This window comes from Crocodylus porosus, unplaced genomic scaffold, assembly GCF_001723895.1.
Source record: "Crocodylus porosus isolate Cpor-Errol unplaced genomic scaffold, CroPor_comp1, whole genome shotgun sequence".
Lineage (NCBI taxonomy): Eukaryota > Metazoa > Chordata > Crocodylia > Crocodylidae > Crocodylus > Crocodylus porosus.
The window spans coordinates 4239059-4261024 of record NW_017728914.1 but is presented as its reverse complement, the minus strand read 5'-3'; the positions used below and the strand labels follow the sequence as shown (position 1 = coordinate 4261024).

General features: G+C 43.1%; 1 protein-coding gene across 3 annotated transcripts in view; it reads left to right on the top strand.

Moving 5' to 3' along the window:
- MATR3 (matrin 3) overlaps positions 1-21966 on the top strand; it is a 51457-nt gene that overhangs the window by 15477 nt on the left and 14014 nt on the right. For 2 of the 3 annotated variants that reach the window (XM_019534830.1, XM_019534828.1), the window contains 8 exons: positions 3829-3890; positions 4474-4515; positions 6540-6640; positions 8322-8374; positions 13785-13910; positions 17252-17377; positions 19567-19737; positions 21567-21698. In XM_019534830.1, coding sequence (XP_019390375.1) covers positions 4514-4515; positions 6540-6640; positions 8322-8374; positions 13785-13910; positions 17252-17377; positions 19567-19737; positions 21567-21698 — 711 coding nt within the window. In that variant the 5' untranslated portion in view covers positions 3829-3890; positions 4474-4513. The remainder of the gene's footprint in view (positions 1-3828; positions 3891-4473; positions 4516-6539; positions 6641-8321; positions 8375-13784; positions 13911-17251; positions 17378-19566; positions 19738-21566; positions 21699-21966) is intronic. The other variant, XM_019534829.1, reaches the window with a different exon arrangement.

Sequence of the window (21966 nt, the reverse complement as noted above, 5' to 3'; positions counted from 1 at the left end):
TGGTCCATGTGCTGCTGGGTAGGTGGGCACTCCATGTCTTTCCCTAACACCTCCCCACCCCTTAGCCGCTTCCCGCAGGAGTGGCTAGCTAACCAGCAGCGCGTGGACCTGGAGCAGTGTGCTATTGGCTCTTTGGGGAACCGGACACAGAAAAGCATGGAGCTCACTTGGGATGAGAGCATGCTGTTCCCGGCTGCTGCCAACGGGCACTCCATATAGGGCTTTGCCCAAGACCTCTCTGCTCCTCAGCCCCCAGCCACACACCTGCGCCCTGCCCCTCACTTGCCCTGCTGCTCTTCCCCCAGCCCTGCTGGAGTCCCCCAGCCATTACCCGCAACTCCCCAGCCCCCTGCAGGCCCCATGTACCATAGGCTACAGGAATGAACAGTGAGCCTGGGCCAAGCCTTGGGTAACTGAGAGCCTCAGGCTCTGCCCTCTCCCCTTCTCCCTCCTCTGGACAGAGTTGGGGGTTTCCCAGTCTTTTTGCAAGAAGCTCTTGCAGGCTGGAACTCTGCCCCCTGTAGAGCTCTTTGCAAAAGTGGGAAATCTGTGGGTATCTCTGCTGAAAGGGAAAATCCATTTTTTTCTCTGATAAAGTTGGGAAATATGTGGTTTTCTCTGTTTTTCTGCAAGAAACACAGATGCCTGCTCATTACTCTGGTTGAGAACCACTGAGGCAGTAGAACAGTGGTTCTTATCCAATGTGTGGTTATATTCCTGAACGTTATGGAGGTGTGTCCTGAATCTTAAGAAGGTTGAGAAGTGTTGCTCTAAAGCAGGTATTGGCAACCCTCAGCATGTGTGCCAGGGTATGGCACATGAGGCCATTTTGCTCGGCATACCACAGCCAGCCTGATCTTTGGGTAGGTGTTGCCAGGCATGGAGCCTCAGCTGCTTGTGGCAGGTGGCCAGAAGGCTGCAAGCCCTGCTGCAGACAGCCCCAGCTCCATGGCTGGCAGCAGCTACTCAGAGCCTGGGCAGGCTGCAGCCCAGAGGCTGCGAACAGCTACACCATATTTGGGAGCTCCAAGCTGGGCTCCATGGCAGCAGTAGCTGCATGTGCATCTCTGGGTAGGTGATGGGGAAGGGGCCTGGGGCAGTGCAACCCTGGCCTCTCCCGTGCTGGCTGCCCGGGGGCGCACATGCTGCTGCTGCTGTGGAGCAGGTGTCAATGCTCTGTTTGCAGCCTGTTGGCCACCTACAACACCTGCCTAAAGTCCCGGATGGCTGTGGTGGGCAGCCAGGAGACTACAAAAAGTTGTGCTGGGCTCTGGAGTCCTTGGCTGGGTTCCATGGTGCCTCTGGGTGGATGTGTGCCTCTGGGTGGGTGGCAGAGAAGGGGCAAGGGTTGTGCTGCCCCAGGCCCCTCCCCTGCCTTCTGTCTTGAGGCACGTGTACACCTGTTGTCACTACAGAGCCTGGATGTGGTTCTGGAGCCCAGTGTAGCTGCTTGCAGCCTCCTAGCTGCCTGACACAAACATCTCCCACTTCAAGCAATTGCAGCAGGTGATGGGCAGGCTACCAACAGCTGCATCAGGCTCCAGAACATCAACACTAGCTACCTGACCGTGGTGACTGCACTTGTGCCTTGGGGCACAGGGCAGGGAAGGTGCTGGGGCAGTCTAACCCCAGCCCCTCCCTTGCTGTTCACTCAGAGGCATATGTTCAGCTGCTGCCAGCAGCAAGGATCTGGGCCCCTTGAGGCTCCCCCTGGCATGCCAAGTTGAGATGTGGGTCAAGGTTGGGGTGTTTTTGGCACTCTGGCCAAAAAAATTGCCAACCCTTGCTCTGAAGTACTATCCTTCCTTACTTTCTGCCTCCATGTAAATAGATAATTTAGTACCTCCAGAAACTCAGAATTGGGGAAATTTGATCCTGAAGCAATAAAGAAACACTTTACAGAGTCTTGTTTAATTGATCTTTTTCCCATTGAAAACAATAAAAAGTATTTTAAGGCAAACAAAAAGCAAAGTAGGCAAGAGGTTGTCTTAAGCTGAAAAACCTTCATTTGAAGAATTTGATTTATAAGGGAGGAGTTTCAAAATAAAATGAAGGGAATTTGAAATTCATTGAAAGAGTTGGATGCCATACTTATTCCTAAATTCTGAATCAGTTTGTCACCTTTTAACATATTTATGAAGAATTTGAAATACATGTTTACTTCTAGCAGCACGAGCATCAGAAGCATTGCAGATTACAAGTATTGTAAACTTCAGATTTTTCCTTTTTAGTGGAATGCTTGTTTGAATTAAATTTGGTGACATCTGTTAACACCATTTCTTAAGACCTCAGAATTGTCTTCTGTTAAATTTGGGCTTTTTCTATGTAAGTATAAACTGTTTTGTATTTAGTGAAATTAACTTTTCTTGTTCCACCTGTTTGTACATCAAAAGCATTGATATATTTATTAGTTTATAATTGCAGAGCCATCAGGGGAGCTCACATCTTGTGAATGCTGACAGAGTGGTGTCTTCCTCTTCTTTTTTAATCAACCTCTGACAAAGTGACTGAGGGTTTCATCCTGCACTCAGATATGTGCTCTATATCTTGGAAAAAACATCTGTCTCAACTTGATAATAATGGATATTATAAAAGTACTGCTTGCTGTAAAGCCAGTGAAGTCACTCTGTGAATGTTTAGAGGCAGCAGTTGGGAGTCTGCCTCAGTGCTTTATGCAGGAGAATACTTACAGCATGTTGGTTTGGTTTTGGAAGTTTTTTTCAAAAAAACCCCCAAAAAACAAAAACAATACGTGAAAAAATCACTTGCCAGCTGACCAGGAAGATACAGATCATCGGAGTGTACAGAATTAAAACTTCTTTTTAAAAAAAAAAAACCCCAAAAAAACAATAGGGAGCTTCCCTTAGCAATCGCAATGCTCTGTAGATGAAAGAGGGAAAGGGGGGGAAGATCCAGAGTCAGAAAGGTCTTATTTATTTGGCACCTTTTAGTCAGAGACTGATTGAAATAGGCCTTTTGAAAAGGATTTGGGGAATTATAAGAAATCCCGACAGCCTCCCCTTCTCGCTAGCTAATGTATACTGGGCATCTAATCAAACTATTGCCTTTGCCTCTGCATGGGTGTCATCCTTCTGATCTTTTCCTCCATTTTAGTTGGAGCCTCTTCTGCATTCTCCTAGATGCCTTTTCTGACTTTAAAGTGACATTTTATTTTGCTCGTTAAATTCCGTTACTCATAGTTCTGTTTTGTACCACTTTCAGCAAGCCCCCCTCACCTTTTTTTTTTTGGTGTCTTCCTCCAGTTATTTATATACTTTTTCTTCCTTGGCATAACTATTATCTGGTATAGATATTTGCTTTCATTCATTTTTAAGTCTTTCTTCATATATCAGTTTCTCTATCCCTTTAATTTTTAGTACTCTTCTTGGATGTTCTTACTATTCCTCAGCATTTTGGGTTCCCTAGAGCTGAATTCAGTATTTTCATTGTATACTGGACTTTGAAAAATGGAGATATAATACAGAGGAAGTAGGGGAAAAATCGTCAAGGCTGTGAGATATCTATATAGATATATATAAATTCTAGCAATTTTCTCCTCTTGAGATTTGAATACCTGAGGCCAGGATCAAGCCCTCAGATTCCAGAGGATATTTTTCATCTGGCATTTTCTGCCCAGGGTATAAGTTAAGGTAGGTTGTATTTCAATGTCTCTTAAAAGTGCTACAGACATATTTCATTAGCTGCACCAATTATTTACATACTTCTCATAGAAGATAAGGAACACAGTCTAGGACACAATTAGTCTACTGTTTTCTATAAAATATTTGATTGTATATTTTCGCTAATTTTACCTTTAATTTACTGCAGGAGTGGAGCCATCATATCAATGGAGCAACTCACAGTCGACGCTGTCAGCTTCTGCTTGAAATGTATGGGTTTGAAATACGTTAAACATTCTTTTGGCATGAGAACATGTATAGCTAGACATATAAGCTATGTATATACAGAGAGCAGGTCATAGAAGTGTGCATTATAGAGATTAGTGCATTATCTTTTAATCTCAACAGTGTCCCTTTAATAAACTCAAAAACAAAACCTTTTGGGAGGGGGTGGAAAGGAGAATGCAAATCACACTCTCAGTTCTTTATGATATATATGGTATGTTTCAGGCATGTTTTGGATGCAGCTTTCTTCTGTACTCTATAGTCAAGCTCATCTGAGGGAACGGAGAGGCAGACTTATTCTCGCTGCTTATCACAATGTCATGTACTGAATTTTGAAGTATGTTATACTTGTGAGAGCTTTAATTTTTTTTATTTTCTAATTAATCTGAAACTGTGCTTGTGGCCCTTGTTCAGAATTGTGATGGTCTTATGGCTGCCAGTCCTACTATACAAACACTGTATTCATATCTTATTTTTCATGTAAAAATGTAAATCAACATATTGTAGATACAGAATAATGATTGCAAAGGTTGGAATTTTATTTTTGAATTTTATTTTTTCTTTTAAGATATCCAGAATGGAATCCTGACAGTGATTCTGGACATGGAATGTGAGTAAGAGTGCGTGGTACAAACATAAGCTGGGGTCAGATTAGAAGTAAATAATGCAACACACTGATTTGAAATCAAGCTTAGTATTTTTAAGCTGTGACAGGTTTAGTAGTATTTGAGGAGTACTTGGAATGAATGATTCATTATCTTAAATCATATTTATTTTGCTTTTTTATTACACAGCATAAGAAACTTGTCTTTTTCTTAAATGGGTTTTTCTTTTTTTAACCATTTGAAAGGGAGAAGGGAGAGTTGGTAGAACGGACTCTCTCCTGTGTGAATTGTATAGAAAAAATAGATGACCATTTGGAGAAAGCATATCAAATTAGTTTTTACAAAGTCTCGGTTTAATCTGCAGACCTCAGGTGTAATGCAAGAAGAAAATTTATAACAGAAAGAGGTACTGAGTTTTTAACTGTGTGGGTTATTATAATTTTAGTTTTTTTACAGGTGTTCTAAGTATCATAGGCCTATATGTAAGTTTTATCATAGTAACCTTGTACAGTCAATGTCTTTTTATGTAACAGATTTTCCTAAAATGTTAAAAGAAATTTGTCTTGCAAGAAAACATCTTTATATTACAGTAAATTATGCTAAATCTGAAACTTATTTATAAAATTCCCCAGCTTTAGGGAACTATTTCTCCTATAAAATGTTTTAAGTATAAATGGTTAATAATATGTGTAAACCAGTAAGGAATGTAAATCTCAATCTATGAGATGCGTACAGTTGACATTTCAGAATATTACTTCTGCAAATATAAATTTGTAAATGGCTAAGGGAAATGTAGAGATCTCATGATCCGTGAGAAAGATGAATAGGGACTTTTTTGTTGTTTTATTGACTAAGATGTGCATGTTTTTAGACTATCCATGTAAAGATCCTATTTAAAACTCCAGGAGACATGCATAGATTTCATTATACTAGAGTTGTTAGGTCCAACATACCCTGCTTTCCAGGTTGGTAGTTCTTAACCTTTTTAGACACAAGACACCCCTTAGAAAATGCCATTTTTTAAAGCTTTCATTTGGTTTCTTGACCATGGTAAAATAATAGAACAATTCTTAAGATTCAGATTCCTCAATCTTATTATGCAAATGACACAAAATGACTGACAACAGGTCAGTGTTTTTGACACTGGGTTTCTGTTTGAAATCTCGGAATTGATTTTGTGTTTATATATAGGTGTTCGCACTCTATAGCATGCTTAAAAGGAGCTCATGGCACCCAAGGGTACTGTTGTACCCCAATTTGAGAATCAGTGTTGTAGGGAGTAGGCTGACCTTCCTAAAAATATTTTTTAATCAGGCTTCTATGTTATTCTAATCTAACATTATATAACTTAAATGCCCACTTAATGTTTAGTTAAACTAATAAGTATTAAATTGTACACAAATCAGTTAAAGCTATAGCAGGATATTTCAGTTGTTATTGTAGTAGTTTTACATCTAACTGATACTGATATTATTGGTGTCATGAGTAAGTTTAATGTAGCTCAAGCCAAAGGTTTTTTCTAAACAAAAGCACGTGACCTTCAAGCACTGGACGTAGAAATGCATACTGGGAAATAAGTTTTTGGTAAATTCAGTGCTTTCTTTCTAGTCTTGGAAGATCCCAGGAAACTAGATTTTAGTGTTAGAATGTGATGTATACAAAGCGGGGGGGGGGGGTTGTTTGTTTTTAAATCCTCCCTCCTCTTATGAGACAGACTTATGCTTGAAGAACCTTCAGTAGGTGCTTCCCAGTAACTTTTTACCATATCTTCCTGAACTTTAGAAGTCCTTACCTACCCATGCTCATCTTTTATGACAGGCTGCAGGGCTTATTTGCCTAAATTTATCACTAAATGTGTGTGCGTGTGTAAATAAAATTAAAAGTGTGATGTTCAGTTAGTTAGAAGTTTTTAGAATTATCCTTTGCTTCAGTCTGGTGAACAGTGGTCATAATTTTGAGGCCAGGTTAAGGAATTATTTTCTTTTTAAGGTTAACACTGCTTTATATCATACCATCTCTTTGTTTCTAGGGGTGATCCTTTTATGTTGCAGCAGTCTACAAACCCTGCACCAGGAATTTTGGGACCTCCACCACCTCCATTTCATCTTGGGCCACCAGGTGGGCCAAGAGGTAACCTGAGAAAACAATCTGAATGCAGCCTTCTCAAATAACAGATGTTTTATCTGGAATGTTGAATTCCACTGAGCTGCATATTAGGGATGTAAATGTTGTTTAAAAAAAATAGTTTAACCTCCTAGTTTATATTTGTTAAACCAGGGGTTGTGAGCTGGGGGTATGTGTACCCCTAGGGGTACTTGGCAAGGGCACAGGGGGTACGCACAGCTCTTACCTGAGGGGGAAGGGGCACCACCGCTGGTTCCATGTGACACACTGGGGTGCCTCCCTGCCTCCCACCCTAGCTCGCTCTCTTGATTGGCCACTGGGCCATGGCCCTCAGCTAATAGCTGACGGCAAGGAAGCACCCATCTGCAGATGGACGTGGGGGCGGGGAAGGAGGGTTTTGCACACAGCAGCTGCTGCTGCTGCCTCCCAGGAGTTTGTGTGTGTGGGGTGGAGGGGATCGGATTTTGCACAAAGCAAATTTCTGGTATACACAAGGTTGTCACATACAAGCAAATTCATACTAAACGAATTTACATAAAGAGAGACCTGAGTGAACTATTTCCCCTCCCCTCTTTGCTGCTCTTCCCTCTCTCGGTTGCAGTGCTGCCTTCTGATTCCTGCTGGAACACCATGCAACTTCCCCTCCAAAAAAAACACTTCTCTGCTAGACTGTACTCACCCAAAGCTAAAGGATAACTGGTCAGCTAACCAGTTATCATTGCAGTTATTGGTAAAACAATCATCTAACCTTTCACATCCCTACTGCGCACACGCACGCACACACACACACACCCTCCCCCCCCCCCCATTATAGGAAATAGATATTAAAAAATGGAAGCCAAAATGTATGTATTGGCTTTTTAAATTTTTTTTTACTCTTTAAAAAAAAAATATATCAGGCTGTATATCACTTAAAAATGCCTCAGGTTTTTAAGATTTCTCTTCCTTTAACAGTAAGTTAAGTTAATAACACCATCATTTGTTCCCTTCGTTGCTGCATTTCACGTGGTGTATGCCAATATCGATGGGTAGACATTGCTTTCAGTGTCATGGCAGAACATCTCTTTTGAAAGCACCGCAGATGAATGATTAAAACCGAACCGTACTTTCAAAATGCAGTAAAAATATTTCTCTTAACATTTGTAGAACACTTTCTAATGAAATCCTAACTACTTTGAAATTCATTTTGAACTTTAAACTGAGCTACTTGAAAGTTTCCTTTAATTTATTCTTAATAAAAGTGGGCTTTTTGATTTAGTGCTGCTATGGGATCATAGCCTTATCAGCCACAAATGAATTCATCAGGCCTCTTACTTGTATACCACAACCCAGAGGTTCAACAGTTGCCTACTAGGATCATAGTGCTCAAACTGAGTTTTTTATTTTTACAATAAAAATGTTTCAGATCACTTGTGTAGCAGATCTCTTCACTCATCCAAACTGTTACCACAGTGTCTCTTAATAGGACCTTAATATGACTGCTGTGTGCAAGATCTATATCTAAAGGGGGTCACTTTCTCAAAGCTTACAGTGCTTTTAGAATTTTAGTGTGTTCTTAGATTACTAAATTATTTATGTCAGTCTTTTAAACATACGATATTTAAAAAGTGATACAGGTCACTGATATCTACAAAATAAATGGCAATAGTAAACTTACTCCAGCTTCTACTTTTTTATTTTTTTGAAGGGTCTGGAAATGGAAACATGCAAGGACCAAGGCACATGCAAAAAGGCAGAGTGGTTAGTATTAAGTTATTTGAATCAGTAGTTCTACAAAATGTTAATATAATCCAATGCAAACATCAGATTTTTTGTTTTAGTATAATTTTTATTGAGGAAGTTCAGTTTCTTGGGAAACAATGAGATTTGTATTAATTTGTACTATAGTAGCTTACGCAGGTCTCACTGTCTTAGGTTCTGTGCGTGTGTACTTTAAGAGGAAGTGTCTCAGCCAAGATCTGTCTGTTAAGGGAAACAAGGCGGCTTGCCCATGATGGATCTCTGATTCAGTCCAGCTTGACCATTGTAACTGTTTCTAGAGAATTTTTAACTTCTGGGTAATGTGAATGTAGTGCAGAGCAGTAATGACAGTTATCATATAGTGATCTGTTGGTTTTTGGGTCATGGGAGGATAAATGTCACAAGGAGAGGATATAGATTGAAGGATAAAGGCACCCAGGATGGCTGGGAGCTTCTAAGGGGCACAGTATTGGAACCCTAACAAGAAACTTTTCTGACACAATGGAACCACAAGCAGAATGGCAAGAGACCGATATGGCTGTACAAGGAGCTTCTAGACCTCAGATGCAAAAGGAAAGCATACAGATGATGGGAAAAAATGGGCAGGTCACCAAGGAAGCTTACCAGGACATAATAGCAAGAACTTCCAGGGACAAAATCAGGAAAGCAAAGTTAAAGAATGAGTTGCACCTGGCAAAGGAGGTTAAGGGCAGCAAAAAGAAGTTCTGTAAGTATGTTAGCCAGAAAAGAAGGACCAAGGAAGCTGTGGGTCCTCAGTTAACAAGTCAGAGGGAGCTCTTAACCGAAGATGAAGAGACTGTAGAACTGCTTAACTGCTGCTTTCCCTCAGTCTTCACAAAAAATTAAGCTGCAGTCAGACACCTAACATGGACTGGCAAAGGAGATTTCAGAGCCCTTGACAATGGTCTCCTGAACTTGTGAGAGCTGGGCAAGATATCAGAGGACTGTAAAAAGGCCATTGGTAGTGGCCCTTTTGGTGGGGGGTAGGGGGGATGAAGAGGAAGGAGGACCTGGGATATTACAGGCTGGTTAGTACTTGAAATTACTGGAATATACTGAAAGGCCATTTGCAAGCTTCTGGATTACAAGCAGCCTGTATGGATTTATGAAAAATAAATTGTCAAACAAACTTGATCTCTGTCTTTGACAAAGTAACAACTTGGGAATAATGTTGATGTAGTGTATTTGGCCTTCTCATAAACAAATTGGAGAAATTTGAGCTAGATAAAACTACCACTAGGTGGATAGAAAACTGGCTCAACAGCTGCAAGCAAAGGGTAGTTATTAACAGGTCCATGTCAGAATGCCAGATGGTTTCAAGCAGTCTCACAGGAATCTGTCCTGGGCCCAGTATTGTTCATTATGTTTATTAACAGTTTAGATCCTGGCATAGAAAGCTTGTTAAGCAAGTTTGGGAATGACATGAAACTAGGAAGGATGCAAGTGCAATTCTGGAGGATCTCAACAGATTGGAAAGTAGGGCTAGAGCTAACAGGATGAAGTTCAGTGTAGACAAGACAAGGTGTTACATCTTGGGAGAAATTATCAAAAACAAATATAAAATAGGTGACACCTGGTTGGTTGGCAGTACTATGGATAAGGACTTGGGAGTCTTGGTAGGCCACAGACTCAGTACGAGTTGGCAGTATGCTGCAGCTGCACAAAAGGCAAATGCAGTTTTGGGCTGCACCAATAATAGGGTCCGCTATAATTCAGGCTCCGGCAGGGGGGCAGAATGGGCTCTGCAGGGTCACTGTAGCCAATTTCATGCATTTCTCGGGGCAGGCTCTTCTGCGCTTCTGACTGAGGGAGCCCACCGTGGGGCTGATTTATCATTGAACAGCAGCACACAGGGTGTTATTCAGCTGTTTTAAGAAAATAAAGTTCACCGCTTATTAAACAACTTTTAAATAAAGCTCACCACTTAGAATTCTTAATGAAACCATGATAAATAAACTATAACTTTTATTGAGTGCTAACTTTTACGGAATGGTGACCTTTAGGCAAAATCCATGTTAACAATTGAAAGTGAGTGTGGAGCAGCTGCTGACACTTCCTGGCGACAGCCTGTCTTTGTGGATTGAGCACATGGCCATAGGTGGAGAGGGTGACCTCCGCATTCATCAAATTCACGGGGACTGAGGTGCTGTTTTGCCAGTGTGTTCAGCTCTGAGAAGCACTCCCTGACAGAATCCCAGAATGCAGTTGTGTTCATGGGCAGCTGGCACTTTTTGACACTGTTTACATAAGTTGAATATTCCTACTTGTGCTGTTTCTTCCACCCAAGAATGGACTTGAGCAGCTGAGTATCAAAGCTCAGCAGAGCTGCCTGGTTCAGAGAAAAAACCAGGACTGCCCTAAGGAATGAGGCAGCTGCGTTGCCTTGAACCTTGATGGATTGGAGGGATCATAGCTGTAATATTCATGTTTCAGGATACTGCCTGAAACTACCTTTCTCTGCTGGTTTTCCCATTGATGCTTGGAAAGTTCGTGTGATGATACCCTGGCTTCAGCCCATCTTAGTAAGTCCATCACTGTTGCAAGTCTGGTGGATGGAAGGCTGCCAGCCCTCAGACAAAGTAAGGCGCTCCATGAATTTTGTGGCATTTTCTGTCACAAAGCCCACATGCTCTTTAATGTTTCTCTTCTCCAGGAGGTCCCGTAGGTGGAGCATGCACTGTGTGCCTAATGTGATGTCCAGCTCTGGCCACAAACTTTTGGTAGTAGTGGATGTGTTTGGCATGGTACTGGAAAGCATTGAACCATGACTTCCAGTAGTTGAGCACAAGCTGTGGTGGCTCCTCACACTGATTGGCAAGGACTCCCAGTATAGGAGCTTACAGCCAGGACTGTTTGAAGGCTTTCTTCAGGCAGGGCACCAACCTATCTACATCATGGAACTACATGCGGCAGATGTCACTCACCAGTGGCAAGATGTGTGCGTTGCAGGTGGTGTACAGAGTTGGGCATTGCTCCCTGGAGCACATTGATGAAAGCCTTGCTTGTGTACTTGGCATTATTAGAAAGGAAGGCTGAGATCTTGCTGAAGTCCAAGCTGTAGATGCACAGGCATTCATGAAACCTGTTTCCAAGTGTTGAAAAATTGACACCTCTGGCTGTGTTTAAAAAACAGGGAGGTCACTGCCTGTCCAGGTCCCGCCTTCAAATAAAATGTGCAGCATGTAGTTGTCCTGATTGTCAGTGACTTCATTCTCCACAACACAAATTATCAAACTCTGCCAGTGCAGCTTTTGTGGACTGCACGTGTGAAGTTATCTCCTGTGGAGGATACTAAAGCCTGTTAACTCTTGGAATACTACTCCCATTTAACACATTATTCTTCAAGTAGTGGCTCAGAATCAGGTGGTCAAGCTACTGCAGAGGGATACTTACAGCTGTGAATGCCTCGACAAGAGCAAATGTAGCCTCTTTCCTTGTCAGACTACTTGCAGTGGTTTGCCACTTGTTCTGTTTGAACATCGGGGACATAGTGGTTTGCCGCTTGCTCTGTCCTTCGGCCTCTAAAACAGCCTTTCTTTTCTGATGTACTTCAGACTCTGAATGGCGATTTATACTATTTTTCGCTTGCCAGATCCAGAATCACATTACACGAGGAGCCGAAGAATTTGCCACCGGCTGAAGAGTGCCAGCAGGAAACTGCTTCACTCAATCCGTGGCAGAAATTTTCTTTGCTATGTGGCGCGTCTTCACACTGCTCTTGCTCATTTTTTAAGCTTGCGCTCTGCAAAATGCTGAAATCTTAGAAATTTAAGGTTGGAAGGGACCTCAGGTGGTCATCTAGTTCAAAACCCTGCTCAAAGAAGGACAAGCCCCAATTATATTATCCCAACCAAGGTTTTGTTTAGCTGGCTAGATGTATTATAAGGGGATGGGAGGGTCCCCCCCCGCTAAGTGCCTGCCCCCACATCCAGGTGTGGGGTTAGGGGCTTCTGCCCACACTGCACAGGGTCTTAAGAGCTGTGCGTTGTTTTGCTGCTGTGTGGGAGAGGAGGGGAATTTCTCCCTCTCCTTCTCCGCTTAGGGGTGCGGAGCAGGATTTGGGAGACTTGTGCTAGTTGTGTGCTAGGGCTGTAGAGACCTGTGCTGGGCAGGGGGAAATCCCTGTGTCAGGGGTGTCCTGTGTCCCATGCCCAGCTGTATCAAGTATACCTATGCCTGCAGCCCTTAGGGCAGGGGGTACTTACCTGTTCTACTGTGGACAGGGCTCTTAAACTCCCTGTCAAAGTGGGGAATCGAGCACCCTGATAGACTGATCCCTTGCTGGAGCTCAGCCAGTAGTAGGCTGCCCCAGAAACACATGGAACTTCCATGTTGTTTCCAGGGCTCTGTTGCCTTTTTCTGTGTTTCAGGTAAATTGTTTTTTGTTTTGTATTAACTTTTTTTCCCCTGCCCTTCCTCTTCCCTACAGTTTCAGGCCATTTCTGGCCAAAACGGTTTTCTGGGGCTTTGGGGCAAATGCTTTGTTTGAAGTTGGACAGAACTTGGCACTTTACATGAAATTTGTTTAATTTGTACAGCTTCTGCCAGAAATTCTGGTGTTGTCTTTTTTTACCCAATCGTTTATGCAGTGCTCATTGGAGGTAAAAGACCTTTGATATCCTTGTTCAAGGGGATAGTGGAATTGAGTTTTGGTTCTTATCTGTCAAGTGACTAAACCAGAGAGCTATATAGGCTAGTATTCTGTGTCTTAGGCTCTCTTGATATATTATGTGTATTACACAGTTAATTGTTTAATTTAGACAGCCTGCAGGTGCAAAGTAACTATCCTGCCATCAAAAGTCGCAGCTTGAAAGTGTGTAATATCTTTCTAGCTAGTTTTTTTTCAGTTCTAATTTGCATATGTAGCAAGGTATGTCCCTGTGGCTGGGAGCTCCATCAGCTAACAAGGCTCCCAGTGGCAGGGGTACACCATGCATTGTCAGTAGCTGGGAGTGTCACAGCCGATGGATGGGACTTTTCAGCTTCAGGACTCGGCTATTGCAGCAGTAAATGGGACACTACCACAACTGAGTGTCCTGTCAACAGTGGGAACTCCCAGACAATTTTGTCATATTTCAGTGAGGATGAGGATCTCTATTTTGTATGTTCGTAAATTGACAATAGATTATGGCTCCCAAATGATCATTTAGTAGTTGAAGCAAGATCTTTCTCAGTGGGAATCTTTGCAAGGCTGTATGACTTTTATAATGATCCATCCAACATTGTTTACCACTCGAGGGAGGAACCTTTTACCAATATCCTATTGTTTTATCTAATTATAAGTCAAATTAGGGGGTTTGAAGCCCTTTGTCCCATCGAGTTTGTTGGCATGCTGTTTTATTTCATGCTAGTGTAACCCTCCTTAATTACTCCTATTTTCGCCTAACAGGAAACCAGCAGGGTTGTCCACATCATGGATTTCCAGAGGGGGAAAAACTTGAGGTATCAGTTGCTGCAGCTTGTTGAACCTTTTGGAATAATTACAAATCACTTGATTCTCAACAAAATCAATGAGGTAAGATTTTAAGTCATAGATTTCATAGTTGTTTAGGGTTGGAAGGGACCTTAGTAGAGCATCGAGTCTGACCCCCTGTCCTGGGCAGGAAAGAGTGCTGGGGTCAGGTGACCCCAGCTAGGTGCTTGTCCAGTTTTCTCTTAAAGACCTCCAAGGTAAGGGAGAGCACTACCTCCTTTGGAAGCCAATTCCAGATTCTGGTAATCCTTACAATAAAGAAATTCTTCCTCATGTCCAATCTAAATCTGCTCTCTGTCAGTTAATGGCTGTTGTTTCTATTGTTTCTAGTAACTCCAGGGGGTGCCCTGGTAAACGGAGCATCTCCTATTTCTTGCTGTCCCCCCCGACGAATTTGTAGGTGACCACTAGATCCCCTCTCAGCCTTCTCAATCTGTCCTTGTAGGTCCTAATTTGTAGGAGAGATAACCATCCAAGTAGTCGTCCTCTAGACCCTCTCAAGGTTTTTCACATCCTTCTTGATGTGCAGTGCCCAAAACTGAATGCAGTACTGCAGCTGTGGCCGTACCAATGCTGCATAGAGGGGAAGTATCACCTTCTTACACCTGTTTGTGATGCACCTGCTAATACACGATAGAGTGCAGTTAGCTTTACTGATTACTTTGTCACACTGATGACTCATATTCATCTTGGAGTCGACTATGACTTCGAGATCCCTTTCTGCTGCTGTGCTGCTTAGGAAGTCATCTCCCTATCTGTCTGTGTTCTGGTGATTCTTTCTCCCTAGGTTGCAGTACTTTGTACTTATCTTTATCAAACTGCATCCTGTTCTGTTCTGCCCACTTTTCCAACCTGTTCAAATGCACCTGAATCCATTCCCTGCCCACTAGTGTGTTTACTTTGCCCCATAATTTGGTGTCATCCATGAACAGAGTGCTCTCCATGCCCTCATCTGGGTCACTGATGAGGATATTGAATACTACTGGTCCGGGGATTGAACCTTGGGAGATCCCACTACCCACATCTTTCCAAGTCGATAGCGACCTGTCCACCACCACTCTCTGGGTGCATCCCTTAAGCCAAATTCACCACCCACCTGATAGTGTAATCATCTACCTCACAGCCATTTAGTTTATTTATGAGAATGGGATGAGACACTGTATCGAAGGCCTTTTTAAAATCCGAGTAAAAGACATCAACCTTGAGTCCTGCGTCTAAGCATTTTGTGACCTGGTCGTAAAAGGAAGCCAAATTAGTCGAGCAGGATCTACCTGCTGTGAACCTGTTCTGGTTGCCCTTCAGCATTATTTTTCCTGCTGGACTCCCACAAATGTAATTGTTAATCATTTTTTCAATGGTTTTCCCAAGGATAGAGGTGAGCCTAAGTTGGGCTGGGCAAAATACAGCCCGCGGGAGGCCATTCTATCCAGCCTGCGGGGCCCCTAAAAATTTAGAAAATTATATTCATCTGCCCTTGGTTCCCGTCAAAAATGACAGGAACTAAGGGCAATAGGATACAGGCAAAGCCCAACAGGCTTTCACAACAGCAGGGCCCACTCGGTCCCGTCCCCCACAGCCAGAAGCCCCGGCCTGAGACCATGTGGCTTCCTTACCTGAGGTTCCAGTGTAGGGGGGAAGGGCAGGGAAGGGGCCCAGGGAAATGCTGAGTGTAGGCTGGGAGAAAGTGGCCCCTTGCCTGCCCCATGGCTGGTGCCCCACACTGCAGCTGCTTGCAGCCTGTATGGGGCTGTCTGGAGCAGGCACAGGTAGCCCCAGGCAGGCTACGAGTGGCTGCAGTAGGGAGCGCCGGCTATGGGGCGGGTGAGGGGCTGCTTTCCCCACACCTGCACTCAGCACCAGCTTCTTCCCTGCTGGCGAGCAGGGGGTTGGCACTGTGCACTGTCCCTGCCTGTACCACAGGGCTGGAGGGCACTGGGAATGAGCAGGTCCAGGAGCCAGTGGGAGCACGGAGCCAGTGCCAATGGGGCCCAGAGCAAGGTAGTAGAAGTGTGGGGTCCCAGCTGGCAGGGGCTCTGTGGAGCTGGGCCAGCTCCCCCCTCTCCCTGCTGGTGCAGCCCAGCCTGGCTCCACAGACCCCTGTCAGTCTATGCCCTGCTTTGGGCCTCACCGGTACTGGCCCTGGGATATTGGTCCCAAGACATTGGGACATTGGTCCCAAGATGGTGACCAAGGGGTGGGGCTACCCACGTGACCCTCGACAGCCTGCCAAAACTGAGTAAGCGGCCCTCTGCCCAAAATAATTGCTTGCCTCTTCCTTAACTGGCTTAAAGTTACCTGGATTCTCCTTTCTCCCCTTGAATATCTTTCAACTAATTTTTGGCATTTTTAGCTGCTGTCTGAATTTTTATATCTGAGCAGTATGATTTGCTTCATTTTATAAGAAATGTTGTTTTCCCTGTCTTCGTTTTATAAGAAATATTGTCGCTCCCCGCCCCCAGCCTTCAGACGGAACAGTGAAGATAGCAGTTTACAAATGCTGCAATAGTATAGCTTCAGTTTCTAAAATCAGTTTTAGAAGCAACTTTTTAACTATTGAAATGCAAAATACTATTCTAATGCTGCATTAAATTATGACAAATTATAAACAAAATAAATTACGTGCAGTTAGGTGGGGGACTGACTTTTTTATCACATAGTGCATTCTACAGTAAAAGCTGTGTTATCCAGCACTTCACTAACTGGCATGCTCTAGTAACCGGCATGCTGGTTGACGCTGATCGATGTGGCAAAAGCAAAACTGGAAGTGGGACTTCCGGTTATGCCTAGTCCCACTTCGGGCCACAGCCTAGGGTAAAGCAGCCTGCACAGAGCCCCCCTCCCTGTCTCCCAGCACACTGATACCAGGAGAGGGGCGGAAGAGGTGGTGAGGTTAATCTGTTATATGGGTGCTGCGGGAAGAGCATCTTTGCCCAACCAGGCAGAAACATCTCTCAGGTAATGGGCATATTTGGTTATCTGGTACCATCCATTCCCCTCGGGTGCTGGATAACAGAGGTTTTGCTATATTTAGTTTACACGCAGTAATGTTTAAGTTTATTTCTAGCTCTACAGGCTGGGATAATATTACTGCAGATGACTTAATTCTTGCATTTCCTGAGTTCATTTTTTAAAGGTGTATATTATTTTGCAGTAGTAAGCATCTAACAAAGTAGGCTGGCACCTAGGAAAGTTCATGTCTCTGAGTTGGTCTTCAAGGTGCCACCCTGCCCCGTGTTCTACCTGACTTCAGACTAACACGACTAACCTACCACATCATTTTGCAGAAGATTCAAACAATAGCCTAAGCTCTCACATAAAATAATTCCCTTCTGGAAGAATAATGCTGAAATGTGAAAAAATAAGTTAATACTGTACTATTTCAGGCATTCATTGAAATGTCCACCACTGAAGATGCCCAGGCTGCAGTAGAGTATTATTCGACAACACCAGCTCTTGTATTTGGCAAACCAGTAAGAGTCCACCTGTCCCAGAAATACAAAAGAATAAAGGTAAATAGTTTGTGTTTTAAAACAATCTTGTATTTAATTGGTGTAATGTTCAATTTTATTAAGTTGTTGTAATGATTTTGCTTTTGCCTTAATTTGATTTTACTTACTCTTTTAAATGTAAATGTAGTATTTACTCTAACGTAAGGTGACCCTGAATAAAAGATCACTCCCTCCCCCCATAATTAGATTCTATATATGGAACATTTGTAATTTTTTTCTAATTTTCCAGGTATAGAATTGGATTATTGGGGGTTTTCCTTGAATTTGTTCCCTTCCTACTGCCTTAGCAGGGAAAACAAATCTAGCGGGGTGTAGACTACTTTCAAGTGCTGCTACAGGGTACCCATCCCTGTAGGCCTACTAGTGCCTACACGAGGGGTAGGCCATGTTATTTGGCCGGAGTGCCGAAAAAAACACAATGTCTACCTTGGAAGGTGCCGGAGTGCCGACATGCCGGAGCATGGAGCAGCTGTTTGCAGCTTCCTGGCTGCAGCCAGCCCATGGAGCCCAGTCTGCTTGCAGCAGGGCTTGCAGCCTCCCAGCCACTTGCTGGGAGCAGCCTGGGCTGGCACTGGTGTGCCGAGCAAAATGGCCTTGTGTGCCATGCTCGGCATGTGTGCGGGGGGTTGCCGACCCCTGGACTACACCGTCTAGTGTCTCCCTTATTCAGTAGTCTCGCCTGCCACATCTTGATGTCAAATAGGGGAAGCTGCACAGGGAGGCTTGTGTGATCTGAGGCTCCCCACCACCACCCCAGGCTTTGTCTCAATTTTGCTCTTGCTGAGCCCTCTATCTTGGAACATGCTGTTCAGGGCCGCAAGTTTCTGGCTCATCTCTGGTCACACCCCATGATCTCAGGTTCCAGAACCTGCTGCGTAGGTAGCTTAGGGACCTTGAATCCCATTTTTCCTGTGTCACCTCCTGCCTTACAGTTCAGGCAAGCTCGGCCTTGTTTGGCCACAGAAAATTAGGGTTGGAAGGGACCTCAGGAGGTCATCTAGTCCAACCCTCTGCTCAAAGTAAGACCATCCCCAACTATACGATCCCAGCCAGGGCTCTGTCTACCTGGGTCTCAAAAGCCTTCAGGGATGGAGATTCCACTACCTTTCTAGGCAGCCTGTTCCAGTGCTTTACAAAGAGCATAGCCCCATGGAAACGGACACCCAGCCCATAGCTGACAGGGCTTCACTTGGAGCTAACTCCTGAGTCCTTTCACTGCAGTTCTCCGACTCTAGTCTTCATGCCTCTCAGAGAAGGTTCTGTCCCTGGTAGCTTCCACAGCTACACTGGCTTGTGGCTTGGACTTCTGTAGGGCCCTGTGGGTCTCATGATCCCTCCACTTCCACCCCTTCTGTCATTAGGCTCTGTCTGCACCTAGAGCTGGCAACCATCTTGCTTCAGGCTCCCCTGCCTGTGAAGTTGCCTCTGGTGTCACCACTGGGCACAGGCAGAATAGATACAGAGATGAAGTGAAAGGATGGGGTGAGGGGGGAAATCAGAACCAGGGGGAAGGGACCTCAGTTGGGAAAGGATGCACCTGCAAACATGCAAAAGTTAAGAGGAAAAGATGGACAGTTAGGGGGTGAAGGAAGGGAAAGTGGCCAGGTACCCCTGGATCCTCTTCCCATTCTGGTAATTGGGTAGGGGTCCTGTTATGGGGGGTCAAGTAACCCCCTTTTCCTCTGCCCCCTAGCTTAATCTCTCTGCAGCCCCATTCCCTTGTTTTCCTTTGTCAGACCCTGCTCTACCTGAGCACAGAAGTCAGGGGTAAATTTCAAAACATCCTTTGAAATAAACATGTCTGTAGTAATTTGCATATAGACAAATAGCTATATGTACTCATAGACTTAGTTCATCAAGAATTGATGTGTTTTATCTCTCTTGAAACTGCTGTTTTAGTACAGATGTCCCATAAACACACATTTAAACAGCACTTTTGTGTCTACTTTTATACTACAAAATATGCATGATATTAGTCTACAGCCTAAAAGGCTTATTGTTTACTATATAGTTCACTGGGCTGGACCCCAGCAGTCAGTAGGTCTTATTAGTCTTGTATTCAAGTAAATATGATAGTAAAGCTGGGACTTAAATTTTTGTCATGGATGTAATTTGGTCATTTTAAATTATAAAAGGTTTTTTTTCTGAAGAATTTACTTTTTAAGTTTGTATTAATTCTTAATTTTTAGAAACCAGAAGGGAAGCCTGACCAAAAAACTGAGCCACCAAAACCAGAACTTGGTCGTGTGATTCACCTCAGTAATTTACCTCATTCAGGATATTCTGACAATTCAGTGCTCAAACTAGCTGAGCCATATGGAAAAATAAAGAACTACATACTGATGAGAATGAAAAGCCAGGTAACTTCATTCTACATGGTTTTATGATATAAATTGATTAGTGCATAATCTTAAGTGAAAGGTTGAACAGATTTGTGTGCAAATAACCAGAGTCTTTTAAAATTGTAGCTTGAGTGTGACATCAACAGGGATCCTACTATTCTTTGTTTGAAAACCCAAAATTCTCTGACCAAAACCCCCCAAATCCACATTTTTCTGCAGTTAAGATAGAAATCCACTCTAATTGTCTATCTGTCTGTCACAATGATGTTTTATTGATATATTTACAATTTTGAAGCAGTTTGCAAGCCTACCAGTGCCTCAATCATTGTAATAAAATAAATTCTAAATACCTATATATTTTGGGATTTGATTTTTTTTTTTTTAATATAGAAAATCAGAGCTGTCTGTCCCATTAGCTCACCAGGACTTAGGTCCAGCTGTGGCTGTCTTACCTGCCGCTTTGTGGTGCTGAACAGCCCTGATATGCCAGTGTCCTGCCCATGCCATTGCCTCTTACTCCCAAACCACAACCTTGCTGGAGCAGCCTCCATAGCTCAGCAGGCAGGACCCTGGTGCAGGAGGGAATGCCGTGCTGCAGTGGCTTCCAAAGTGAGGCGCAGCAGTGGCAGCGTGGAGTTGTGCCCCATGCTGCTGCTGGGTGGGCAGGGAGTGCTTTTAATTTAAAACAATTAAAAATCAGCCATAACAGACTGCCTGTGAAATTCTACGTACATGCTAGTAATTTAATAAAGAAAAGGGAATTCCTTCAATTTATCTCATTGTATACCTCACTAAACATGAACCTTTTTCATTATGACTCCTTGAGGTTTGATTTTTTTTTTTAAAAGAACCATTGAAAATGACATACTAAGCTTATTACCACAGAACGTTTCTCAATAGGTATAAACTTAAATGTGTCATTGATGTGTATGTGTCCCATGTATATAGAAATTGTGAACAATTTGTATCTCAGTACTTTTAAGCTCTGTTGATTTTAAAAAAAAAAAAAAAAAAGAAAAGCAGGGAGGGGGAAGAACCAGGTATGTCTCCCAGGTCCCCAGCCAGGAGAAATAAATTTCATAACTAGTGTTCATCTGAAAACCAAGAAGCAATTGGGGATCTAGAAGTGCTTCTAGATTGTACACCTTAGCAAAAATTAGCGGGTATGCAATCTGTTTCCTATTCTGGTTGCTCTTCCCAATTCACCTTCATGTGTGTTGTATACCAGTAAGCATGGTACCTGTTGTGCCCTCCAGATTTTGATGCTAAGGCAGGATTTTATGCTTACTGACACTTGAACCAAAACTGCTTTTCTGTCCTCTCCAGCAAAGTAATCTGTGTTTTGAACAGAATAGATTGCTCCAGAATTCCACACAAAGATCCCTTTTGGATGAGCAACTGCCTGCTGCCACTTTCTGGTATTGCTCCAAAAATTTTGAATGGAACTATCCAGAGCAATCCCTCTAGCCTGGAAATTTTAGCACAGGGTGCAGTTTTTGTCTTGGAAAGGGGGGTGGGCATCCTGGTCAAACTAACTAGTTTAAAATTCAAAGACTACACTGACACTGTCTTTTTAAGATGACTCTTTCAGATCAACTTAGTATCTCCATGTCATTTCAGAACTACTTCTACAGTAAAAACATTGCATTGTCCTAAGGCCTGTAGTACTGACAGATGAAGGTGTTTTTTTCAGGGCTGCAAATATGTAAAATTGGGTTGATTGGATGTATGGAATAAAGATACTTTAGGTTGGAATTTGGCCTTGCTCTAATTTAAATAACTCTGTAAAATCTTATTATACAACTCTTGCATATTTGTATGTATTCTAATCTTTTTTGGTTTTTTAGGCTTTCATAGAGATGGAGACCAGAGAAGATGCTTTAGCTATGGTTGAGCATTGTGCAAACAAAGCACTTTGGTTCCAAGGAAGATGTGTGAAGGTGGACTTGTCTGAAAAGTACAAGAAGCTGGTATTAAGGGTAAGTGATCTGGCTTTAAAATGAAGAGAAATCTAAATACCTATTTATTTTTAATCTGGATGATATGGAAATAGTAGTAAAATGGTAAGCCTACCAGTTGAATTTCTGTAGGAATCCAGCCATTTGCAAATTGGCTGTTTCAAGTTACTATTCATAGATTTCATAGACATTAGGGCTGGAAGGGACCTCGGGAGATCATCCAGTCCAGCCCCCTGCCCAAAGGGCAGGAAGTCAGCTGGGGTCATAGGATCCCAGCAAGATAAGCATC